The following is a 12238-nucleotide window of genomic DNA, read 5'->3' on the forward strand; positions in this document are numbered from 1 at the left end:
GGCAGCTTTTCTGGCCCTCTTAGCCATGGGGGCAGACCATTGCCTACAAAAGCTTCAGGCTGCTCATTCATCCTAATTGACTTCATTTAGCACTGAAATTGGTCATGGTGACGTCTGGCATTGGGTTGTTTGGGATGAGAGTTATGTAGAAGTTTCTATACCTACAAAGCAGGTACTGTACAGTTATCTAGCACATTGACTTCCCTTGTTGACCCATATAGACCTTGCCATTTTCCAAGAGGCCAGGCATTTCCTATTATTACAGTTGACAGCTGAACACAGTTGAGAAAGGTGCTGCTGTTTGAGTGCAGGAGGTGGGGCCTGTCTTTTTAGACTGTTTTATTACTTTAATTTCTAACCTGGAAGAACTAAAATAAACTGGAATTAGCATCTTCCCTGGATGGATAGCCCACTTACAACCTAAGTTCTCCAAACTAATTTTAATTAACCTGGGTGTTGTTATGTGATATAACATTCAGTCCAGTTTGAGTAAAATAAATTGCCCTAAATTAGAGATGTGTGTAGAACCATGGTGAGTATTTGGTGACAATATTGCTCAATATCTTTTAGGATTTATCTTAGAAACTGAGTACCGTAATTAGGTCAGGCACTCACTGCCTAACTGGCTTATGCTCATGTTTCTATGTGGTACGACTATTGACGAATAATTCTGAGCCTGAGGCTCATTCTGCCTCTTTCAAATCCCTGAAAGTGTAGAACTGGAACAGAGTATTCAGCCTTTGCCTGTCCTCAGTTCACCTTCAGTTCCACAACCTATAGGAGAGTTAGATTTTAGCTGCACAGCATGGGGGGGGGGGGGAGAGAGAGAGAGAGAGAGAGAGAGAGAGAGAGAGAGAGAGAGAGAGAGAGAGAGCATGGAAGGCTGAGAAGCAGTTTGTGAATTTGTGTGACCATGTGACTACAGAGAAGGGAGATTCCTACTAAGAGTGAGGAGAGATGTAAGACCATTTGGAAGTCAGGCCAGTTTGGAAGTCCCCACAATAGTACGGTATTTATTATTATTATTATTATTATTATTATTATTATTATTATTATTATTATTATTTTATTAACTTCCGACTCTGGGGTCAGAGAAGAGAGGGAGGGGAGCTATTTTAAGTTTCCAGGAAAATGGACTAATGATGGCACAGATTGGTTTAGCAGTATGCCTGTAAGCCAAACCATAGCTTAGCTGTGGGAAGCATGGAAGAAGCAGGACCAAGGAAAGGGGTTGACATGCATTTACAGTAAACCATGGTTTGGTTTAATGTTTGTTATGCATGAGTCTAGTCTGGTTATTATGTTTGTTTCTGGGTGGGTGGAGAAAATCCATGTGTGTTGAGTAAGTGGACATACAGAGCAGTTTTGAGCTGAGAAATGCAGTATGTTTCAGATACTTTTCAAAAGCCATTGAAACCAGAGAAATGACAAGGAAAAGAATATACATAGGACTGATTACTAAAGTAATAACTCAGCTAAAATAACTGTATCAGTAGCTGGTAACAGATTAACTGAATAAAATGTGCAACAAGTACGACAAGCTCATGTGTGGCTCCTTGGTGCGAGAAGAGCAGGGGTTTTAAAAGCATGGCCCTCTTTTCCTCTGTGAAGCCATTGCTCTAAGACCAAGGTCATGACTTAATTGCTCCTCGCAGATCTCTTGGCATCTGCTCAAGAACAGGGATGATACTTGATTAGCCTCAGGGCAAACTTCCAGGTAGATCAATTATCTGCCAGTCAGTGACGACACAACAAAAAATTAATTTAAGAACACAGCAGAATGGGATAGGTGTGACCTGTATGTTTTTGTGTGAACACTATTCACTGTGTTTGCTTAAAAAAATGGTCACAAAATGCTCAATATTACCATTTCTGTTGCATATCAAAAGTCTCCCCAAAATACCTTCTGGGATCCTCCCCCCTCCTTTTATTGCTGTCATCTTGCCATTTTACTTTCTTAAAAGCCAGTTGCCCCGATTCAACTAAAGTTCCTTGTGACTAAGTATCTTCTCATTTTTTTATTGTAAGTCCCCCAACTGAGCATCGCAGAACTAAATTCTAACTAAACCACCATAAGATTGTGTTGGAGGTCCCACTGAAAGCAATGGGATTAAGAAAGTTGCAACAAGTTTGTTGCAACTTATTTTTCAGTGGACAAGAATAGGGTTTCACCGTAAGGCCTGGGACTGACTTTAGCTAGATCAAGGCCAATATTTGTGCCCCTGTTCCCATACTAAGACCTCATATGTTCACCTATAGCCTCCTCCAGTTTTGAGAAAATTAGGAGCAGAGCAGTGACATCTTTCCAAAATATTCCAAAACTGGCTTTACATTGTTAATAACAAAGATTGATAGCAAAGGGGAAGGTGCCTCACAATGATCTATTCTCTTTCTGACGTCAAATGGCTCTTTGACTTCTCCAAAGCACAGAAGGCAACCTGTGGGGACAGTAAAACTGTTTTAGAGCTGAAACTTGAGTTTAGATGTTCTGTTAAGAGTTGCATAGGACATGGAAACTGGGAGATTTAGTGGTCCACATAGTAAATATTGTTTGCGCAGTAATCCTTATAGGTACATTGAGATGTTTCTGTAACGCCTCCCATTTTTGTTTTGTATGCTTTAGGGGGAAATCCAGGACAATTACTTTTGAGCAGTTCAAGGAAGCACTTCAGGAGCTCTCCAAGAAGCGTTTCAAAGACAAGAGCAACGAGGAAGCAGTGCAAGAAATGCACAAGCTCATTGAAGGGAAGGCACCCGTCATAGCTGGAGTCACGGTATGGGAGCCTAATGTTCAGTAACTCTTACATTCTTTTCTAAGGCCTCTCTTCAAATCTAGACTTCTCATTTTCTCTCACAAGAAGAGTCCTGAAGTTTTGATCAACCCAGCAGCATGTTCATCTGGTTTCACTCTAAGGTTCTCTGTGGCAGGGCCGCTTTTGCTAAGCAAGAACATTGCATAAGAGATGCAGCCTAATGACCAATATTCCTGTTCACCTAAAGCGTAAAGATTTTGATTTCTACTAGAAACTTCTTGTTTTCAGTTAAAATGTGCAAAATACAGAAATTCTGTTTTTCCTACTGCATAATTCTCAGAATGTGGGCTTTCTGGTTTGTAGGACTTTGATAACATGCCACTTGCTTATCAGCCATGGAACAATTCAGAACAAAGATAGCAGCCTTCTCTCTGTACCATGCCATTGTGTGGCTCCCACTGTACCAGCAGATATCACCCCCACCCCACACATAACGTGGCTAAATGAGTGAATGATGCAAGGGTGGAAATGGATGAAGCCAGTCTTCAGTGAGAATAAAATCAGCTCTTTCGCTCTTGCATCTTTCCCATTCTACTGCAAGCTTAGTGACGTGTGTGTGTATATATATATACAGTCATACCTCATGTTGCGTCTGCTTCAGGTTGCCTCTTTTCAGCTTGCAAATGTGGCAAACCCAAAAGTGTTTACTTCTGGGTTTTGCCGCACACGCAGAAGCATTCTGCACATTTCGTGCATGCGCAAAAGCACTCTATCACACTTTGCGCATGTGCAGAAGTGCTGCTCTGGTTGCGGACTTTTCGGGGTGCGAATGGCACCCCAGAATGGATTGTGTCTGCAACCAGAGGTACCACTGTATATATATAATACATAGGCTGTCAGTGATGTCAAAGGGGGACATGGTGCAGTCTCCAAATAGTAGGATTTGGGAGGATTGAGCTGCCCAAGCTTAGTCAGTTGATCATTCCTTTTTTAGAACAATACCCCAGCCATTTAGTTTGCCTTTGCCACGTGTATAAATAATTTTGCTCTAGTCCGCACAGTGCTCATCAACATACAGCTAAATGGAAAGTGAGAACTTTGAACTACAAAGGGGCAATCACAGTGTGGCTGTCTTTGCTTACCTATTCCCCACCCCCCAAAAGGGGTGGATGCACATTGTGGTGCATTCTAAGCCACACTGGGTATTAGATCACCAAGCTGCAGCTCAGTCCTAACTGGAAATGAGTTGCTTGCTTCTACTCTCAAAATCCAGGGCCAATTCTGAAGATTAACAGAAGGCGAGCCATCACCAGCCCATGGCATTGCCAAGCAGGCCGTGGCACTACCTCTTTCACACCAAGCTTTATCAACAATGCATTATATTATGGGTTTAAGGGCACCAGAGGCTCTTTTACCAAATACCATGATAGGGAGTAAGCAGCAGTGGCTTGCCACTGCTCACCTGACCTCTGGTTAGTTGTGTTTCTGCGACATACCAGGCGCTAGATGAGGAGAAAGATTGGCACAGTACAAATATGCCAGCAGAGCCGAGCCCAGTACATTTGCAACACGCTGGTATCACCACTGACTCCATCTCCTGGTAAGCAGTAGCAACCAGCTGGAGGTTAGGTAAGCCGTGGCAGCCCACCCACCCCCATCCACTACTGGGAGAAAGCGATGCCATTATTCCTGGTTCAAGACCCATGGCACTTTACAGAAATTGAACTGAAGCTGAGACGTTTGCTGAGGTGATGGCTGAGTTGGAGGGCCACGCTCTGCTTCTTACCTCAACAGAACTTAATATGATGAAAGCCTGAGATTGATCAATGAAGGAGGACAACCTGCTCCTGTGCCTGGGAATAGAATCCCCCTAACTCATGTAATGTGGTCGATGTGTGATATGTACACAAAGGTGCCCCAAATTCAAAATGCAATCTTGAACAGTGTTTTCTGTGAAGCAGGCACTCCCATCAGAAGCCTCTGACTGCACAGCTACTGGACAAGCTGAGATTTGACTTAAGAATAATGTGACATGTACATGGTTGATTGCTATGGATTAGGAAAACTGCAAAGAAGTGAACCTGTGGTTTCTTAGAGGCTGACCCCACTGTTGTATCGGAGACCGTTGCTGTTTCTTTGATGCCTTGGTTGATAGATGTGCAAAGCATGGTGGACATTAATCAAGTTTAGAACAGCTGTCACTTGAGCTCTTCCATCCAACCTATAAATTTCACAGCATCCACAATGAGCGGTGAAAAAGAAAGGAATGGAAACTCTTACTCCATTTGAATTGTTATCTCCGAGGTTCTTTTGAGCACGTCCAGCAGAGCCCATGGGTTTTCCTAGCTCAAATTCCATTTTTCTTTTGAAGTAGATGCCTTTAGAGGCAGACTCTTCAATCACCCTGTCTCCCAGAATGATTTGTGTTAAGAGGTGGCCAGAAAGGCTTGCAGCCACCAGCTTTGAGAAAGGACGTGGCAATGTTTCATCATTCCTTTGGGTGGACTTTGGAAAGCCCAACGTTTACTCAGTTAGGAGCAATTTGGAAGGAATCCCCAGTCCTTAGGGCAAGCCCAAGACATTTTGGCACCTGAGGCAAACCACAAAATGGTGCTTCCTTCCCTGGCCAGGCAAGAAGGGATGAGGGTACATCAGGATTGGGGGGGGGACTAAAGATCTATGTATGGGATCTACTGCCCCATGGATCCTGCCTCCTAAGGCAGTTGCCTCACGACTAGGTCGGTCCTGCATCTCTTACTGTTTTCTCGGCACTGGCAAAATCTCTACTGGCACCAGTCCGCAGTGAAAATAATAGCATTTGCTCAAGTATCAGATATCCCTCTTAAATTTCTACCACATGCTGAAGGGGCAACTTGTTTTAATTTTTTAATAAATTAATTACAGTGGAGCCTCGGTTTATGAACACCTCGGTTTACGAATTTTCGGTTTACGAACGCCGCGGACCCATCTGGAACAGATTAATTCACTTTCCATTACTTTCAATGGGAAAGTTCGCTTCAGTTTATGAACGCTTCAGTTTATGAACAGACTTCCGAAACCAATTACACCCATGCTTCGGGTTTAGTACGCTTCAGGTTGAGTACTCCGCGGACCCGTCTGGAACGGATCAATCCACTTTCCATTACTTTCAATGGGAAAGTTCACTTCAGTTTATGAACGCTTCAGTTTATGAACAGACTTCCGGAACCAATTGTGTTCATAAACCGAGGTACCACTGTATTTTAAACCCAAATAATGACTTTCCTTTTCAGTATTGAAAGCTGCAGGGGATCTGGGCATATTGGACGGTGTGCATGGTCACCTCCCATAAATGCACTGAAGACAAATGCAGTGCTTTAATTCAGAAACCTTTGAAGTGGCCTTTATGATGGCCAGATAGTAAGAAAATGCTGTAGCAAGGCTAGCTGTACCACACAGGCAGGCAGGGCTGTGAGGCAGACACCTCGGGCGGCGGACCTGGGCCCAAGGAGCATGCCGCTTGCGGACTCCTCTGCCTGTACAACTGTGCTTCATCTCTGCTGCCACACCTCCACCACCTACTTACCAAAGCTGCCCCCTGTGGCAGTGGCAAGGGGGGTGTCCGTGGTGGCAGGGCACACCCAGGGTGGAGGAGGCAGGGACATGGCAGCAGCATGGTGTGTCCGTGGAGGAGGAGGAGGCAGCAGCGCATGCTTGTAGTGGGGTGCAGCGGCAGGGAGGTTTGCCTCAAGCAGCGAAACGTTCTGGGCCAGCCCTTCAGGAAGGTGAGGCTTTTCCCTAGGGCAGGATGGTTAAGGTCTAGCTATCAAGCTGGAAGTAGTTTACTTGTCCAAGCATTCATGCTTAGACATGGCCAACTCTCCCTGTGAACCGAGAGTGTGTCCCACAATCCTCTGCAATGATGTAGAAGCAAACTCTGTGCAGTCCTAATATCCTACTGTAATTAAACCTGTTGCTGTCACTGAAATAATAATATATTATTCACACAATTCCCTCTCCCACTTTCTTGTCTATTTTTAGATAAGACCTTTCAGACAGAGATCTCATCACTCATTTTATGCTACACTATGTAATTTTTAAAAAAAACACAATTTGATTGATTGCATAATTTGTTGTATCAATCTATTTGTTGCTGTTGTAATTTCCCAAAGAAAGTCACAAAAAATAACAATTCCCAAGGATTGTACTAAGCATGACACCATTGGGAAGTAAAGGTGAACAAATGAAAACTTGGTTAAGAGCTTTCCAACATACAGTAGTTGCCAAGAGGTCAGGAATACCTCACAATGTAAAGAACATAACACTTACGAGAACAATGTCAACATTTTTATAGTACCCTTTTGCAGGATGTCCAGGGCAGTTTACAAAAGAAAGATAAAACATAAATAAAACATAAACATTAAAAACCATTATTACATTAAAATATATTCAAAAGCCTGTGCAGATAAAAATACACCTGCCTGGTGCCAACAATGTTAACTGTTCAGCATCTGGCAAATGTGTGTTTATTTTCCCATGCCCTCTGGTTTGGGGTGCCACCACCGACAAGAGCTCTCTGTCACGGGTCACCTTGCCTTGGGTGGTGGAGGGAGCTAGAGGAGACCCTTAGAAAATGACCTCGGTAAAGGGGCAGATAAGTGTGGGCACAGCTGTTATTTCAGGTACCCAGGTCTTAGGCTGAGTAGGGCTTTAAAGGTAAGCACCATTGCATAGTTTTCTGCCTTTGCTTTGACCACAGAGAGGACACCTGGCCCATTTCTTGGTGCAAGCTGGGTTATGTTTTAAAACTCATCCCAGAGTTCTATTGATTCTAGGTCTTCTAAGGAGCTAAATCTGTTTACATCATGGGTGGTTTAGCTGTCAAACAATGTGGGCATTTCAAGAAGAAGTGCCTACTGCATTTGAAAGCACCAGCAAAACCACCGGCTATTTGAACATATGTTTTAGAAGTGCTCATGTAGACCAGGGATAGAATTTCCTCCCCCCAAAACTTATGAATATAAACATCATTTCCCCACCACCACCAGATTTAGGAGGACGGCTGAAACATCACATGGCAATTCACATCTCATTATGCTTGAGGAACTGCTGGAGCAGTACTGAATAAAACTTGTCAGTACTGTGACGGTTCATTTGATCCCAGTTATTGACTGAGCATTCAAACCCCCCATCCTGTTTTGTTTGGGGAAGCCAAAAGCCATGAGCCAGTCATGGTGGGTGGTCTGCAAGGAACAAGCAAAGCAGAACAGTGGTCCTCAGGACCATGAAGTTTTAGTACCTTGATTTACATATATATTCATGCACGTGTGTGTGTGTGTGTGTGTGTGTGTGTGTGTGTTATTTACATTATAAAGATAAAATAGTATGCATGCACACTTCTTCAAATACCAATTACACTGTTAATGCCCTCTTCTGTCTGTCTTTCTCTCACCCCATTAATAGAAAGCCATTTCATCTCCGACTGTCTCACGGCTTACAGACACAACGCGTTTCACTGGTTCCCATAAAGAGAGATTTGATCCAACTGGGAAAGGCAAAGGCAAAGCAGGACGTGAAGATCTGGTGGACACATCTGGCTATGTATCTGGGTATAAGCACGCTGGCACCTATGATCAGAAAGTGCAAGGAAGCAAGTAAGCCTGAAGGTTCAAAGCCTGAAGGAAGGTTCACCTGTGAGGGGTGAGCAAGACGAGTCTCACCTGTTGCTGTCAATGCCAAAAAGACTATGTTGGAAAGCTGTCTTGTAGGATCCACTTTTGACATCGACTGAGACTTGCAGTGAAAGCACCACTTCATTACATTCCTCATGCTTTATGGCAGTGAAAAGGAAGCAGCAACGCGTTCTGAGCAAGAAACCACACCCAAGGGCTCTCTCACCACACCTCGTCTGTACTGGTAGCAGATCGCAAACATTCCTATATGCCTAATTCTCTGTCTTGTTCTGCTGTCTTTTTTTTTCTACAGTGGAGGCTACGTGTGCTAGTAGCTTTGCTAAAAAGAATCCAATTGCTCAATTTGATTAATTTTATCGAACAATGTCTTAATATGGAACAGATGCACCTCAAATGTAAGAATTCAGCCTTTAACTGAAGGGAATTAAATGGCTATTGACTTTTATTTTTATTTTAAAAAGGTGCTATCCTGTAAAAGCCAATACATTTATTTCAACCATTTGCGAACAAGAGCAGAAACAATAATTTAAAGCAACTTTCCCCCTCCATTAGTAGAAAACTGAGACCCCACTTGTCCCATCTTCTCAAAGAAAAGGGAAATTGCAGCTCTCACTTCTAGCCTCCGAATATATTTTCTTTTTTAAAAAACCAAAACCAAAAACCAAAACACTATGTGTCATTGAAGTTATGTATTACTATTTCTGTAAGATTGCAAGAAACATGAAATATGACAGTTCAAACCCCCACCCAAATATCTACCGGTATTTGAAATACTACCAGTTGAAATTATCTGCTTTGTCTGGATCATTACCTTAAACAACATTTTGATTCATTATGTTGGTTAAATAGTTCCAAAATAAAGGAAATTTGTTGTTTTCTTGTTCACTCAGTGTAAAGCAGACAGAATTTAATTGTCAGATTGTTTGCTGATGCAAAACAAAGGTAGAAAAGATTAAATGCAGATTCATTGTTTTACAAATGATGTCATCAGCCATCATGTTCCAGTGAGCCAGTCTAAATAGTGCTGAAATGTTGCTTCTTTTAAGGGAGAAAAAAGGATATAATTAACATATTTTCTGAAAAAGGACAACATACATAATGTATTTATTTATTTGAAGGATTTCTGTGTGTGTATGCTGAAGAGTAATTGTCTAGTCAATAAGGTGATTTTTATGTGTCCTGTCTTTATGATTGAGTAAATACCACACTGTGTTGAACTTACAATCCAGTAAAATAATAGCTGTAATTTTCTCTTGGAGGTTTGCCAGAAGTGGAGTCCTCAGTCTTGTTTTCTGTGGAATACGGTTCAGCTGTATCTCCTCTGTAGAAAAATAGAGATTGGTCAACTTTACTGCCATTCTTAATAGCTATCTCTTTGACAGGCCGAGTAAACGCTGAAGAGTTGGCTGCACTGATTTGCTTACAGTAACTCTGACTGTTCCTTCGCACAGGCCAGCACCTTGAAGTTGGCCCTTGTCCGGTCACTGGCCATCTGTCATTTGCAGTTGTCTTTATCCTAATTGTTAAGGAAGGTATTTATTGTGACTTTACAACCATGCATTCTTCAGCATGTACCACAAGCATGAATCCAAAATAATGATGATAATGTTGTTAAGCACTGCCGTTGTATGCCTGGAACCTTTGTTTTTTGACATTTTGAAATGTCAGGTTTGGGAAGAAGGAAGTCTGTAGAATTCTCAGCATGTTTTTGCAGGATGGTGGTTTTAGTGGTTGCTAGAAAGGGTCTGTGAGTGTGCCAGTCCTGTTGGTATTGAAATAGTGATAGTTACTATCAGTTATATATATCCAACTGCTTTCTGGGGACAAGCTCAGTATCTAGAGTGTTGATAATAGCTGGTCTCTAAGGTGCTACTGGAAGGATTTTTTAAATTTTGTTTTGACTGCATCAGACCAACACGGCTACCTACCTATAATTGATAATAGGGCTGTTTGCTTTGATGGAACAATGAGCACTGAATATTTTAATACAGACCCTCTGGAACCCATTTGTCAAGCTTAACACGAGGCTAGGCTTATGGGGAACACCCGGAACTTCATTACACTAAACTTCATTACTGTAAACTTAATTACACTAAATTCAGAACAAATCCAGCTATGTCATCCAGTGGCAGCTAATCAACACAATGGATGTGAAAGACTCCATTCGTGTAATATGAGCAGATGAGCACACCAGGAAGATACCTGATTTGTTGATCCAGTCTAGCTTGTCTCTTGTGTATTTTGCTTTTCGGGAAACATTTTTTTGTCCAAAACCTGGCAGCTATTTGCTCACACGAATTGGCCATGAACACTGATTGCTCATTGTAAGGAGGAGCTTAAGGTAACAATAATGCCACCAGGTTCTGGGCAAATAGTAGTTTTGTTTTTGATAGAAACTTCCTTTAGCACTGAAGTCTACTGCAGAACTGTCATCTAAAGATTTTAGAGCAGGCATTACATATCAGGTGGCCTTCTAGAGCCAGGGAAAGCTACTTTTAAAATGAGCAATCCATGTTCATTTTCATTTATTTTAAAACAAAAAGACAAAGAGATGCTACCATTGAAGCGTGAACGTCTAAAAAGCGAGCAGTTTTGTGAAACAATGACACGCTCTTCTGACATCCCGGTTTCTCTTCCTTTCCCCATCCCCATTCCTTGTTCTGAAACTGTTGGCTTTTTCTATCCCTTTTTCTACCACTGTGCCACTAAAGGAGGAGGCTGTCTCATAAGAAGCAAGGCCTGGGTGTCCATGCATCAGACCACAGTTTATGGGAAAAAATGACTACTTCCTCCAGTCCAGTCACCTAATAACACAATCCCATTCATGTCTGCTCAAAAATAAGTCCCACTGTGTTCTTTGGGGTTCGCTCCTGGGTGAACATGCATAGGATTGCAACCTAAGTCGCTGTTTGCATGCAATAGTGTACTTGGAATATTCTTACTATATCAGCTACTCTCATCCCTGTATATTCCTTGTCAGTGATTTCTGCCCCCTTTAAAGATTTATTTAAGTGCAAAACATACTGTAAACGTCCAGTGATGCCGGCCTTTGTTGTCTCCTTTCCATACAACAGGTTATCGTCATCAGGCCCTTTTGAACGCTTATAAATAGGGGGAAATATGAATTCTTCAAATGTGAAAATGATACAATCTGTAGGTTTTTTCAAAAAGCTATTTTACTACCACAAGGTGTTTACAATTCTTTGCTGATTGAATAAATCACATTAAGCACATAGTGTTCTTTTGCTATGTGTAAATCACTACAGGGTATATTATGTATATATAAATAAATATACATACGTGCAGTTTTATGCAGCCTCTTAATGGTGCACACTTTTGTAGCATCATGCACACTGGGACTTCCTTGTTATCTGCTGAGACCTGGAAAAATGTGCCCAGAATACAGCCCATTCCTCACCCAAGAAGGACCTGCGTATGTATATGGGAGCCTGTATTTCCCTTCCAATTTTATAGACATACAATTTATGGAGTCAAGTCAATCTTCTCCCCCCCCCCCCTGCTTGCATTCCTGTGCATGTCACTGGAATTTGTACTGGACGTTTTGGGCTGAATGTGACTTACCCGCATCCCCCCCCCAAAAAAAACCCCTACTCACTTCCTTTGTGTTTAGTTGACATCTAAAACAAGTCTAGAATAAGGTGGGCAATTTATCTGGCCTCCTAAGCCCAAGCACAGCAATTCAGGCAGAAGGGAGGAGCAGCAGGGACACTTTAAGAGGGAAGGCCTTCCCAGGATCAGGGCCCGTCCACCCATGAGGCAGGCTGGGGCAGCTGCCTTAGGTGGTAGAACTCC

The 12238-nt window shown here is 42.4% G+C and overlaps 1 protein-coding gene across 1 annotated transcript in view; it reads left to right on the forward strand.

Annotated features, from left to right (window-relative positions):
- Positions 1-12034, forward strand: part of TPPP (tubulin polymerization promoting protein) — a 50873-nt gene extending 38839 nt beyond the window's left edge. Inside the window, exons 3-4 of the mRNA XM_035134878.2 lie at positions 2624-2774; positions 8196-12034. Coding sequence (XP_034990769.1) covers positions 2624-2774; positions 8196-8390 — 346 coding nt within the window. The 3' untranslated portion in view covers positions 8391-12034. The remainder of the gene's footprint in view (positions 1-2623; positions 2775-8195) is intronic.
- The last annotated feature ends 204 nt before the right edge of the window (positions 12035-12238 follow it).

Source organism: Zootoca vivipara, chromosome 13 (assembly GCF_963506605.1).
Source record: "Zootoca vivipara chromosome 13, rZooViv1.1, whole genome shotgun sequence".
Taxonomy (NCBI): domain Eukaryota; kingdom Metazoa; phylum Chordata; class Lepidosauria; order Squamata; family Lacertidae; genus Zootoca; species Zootoca vivipara.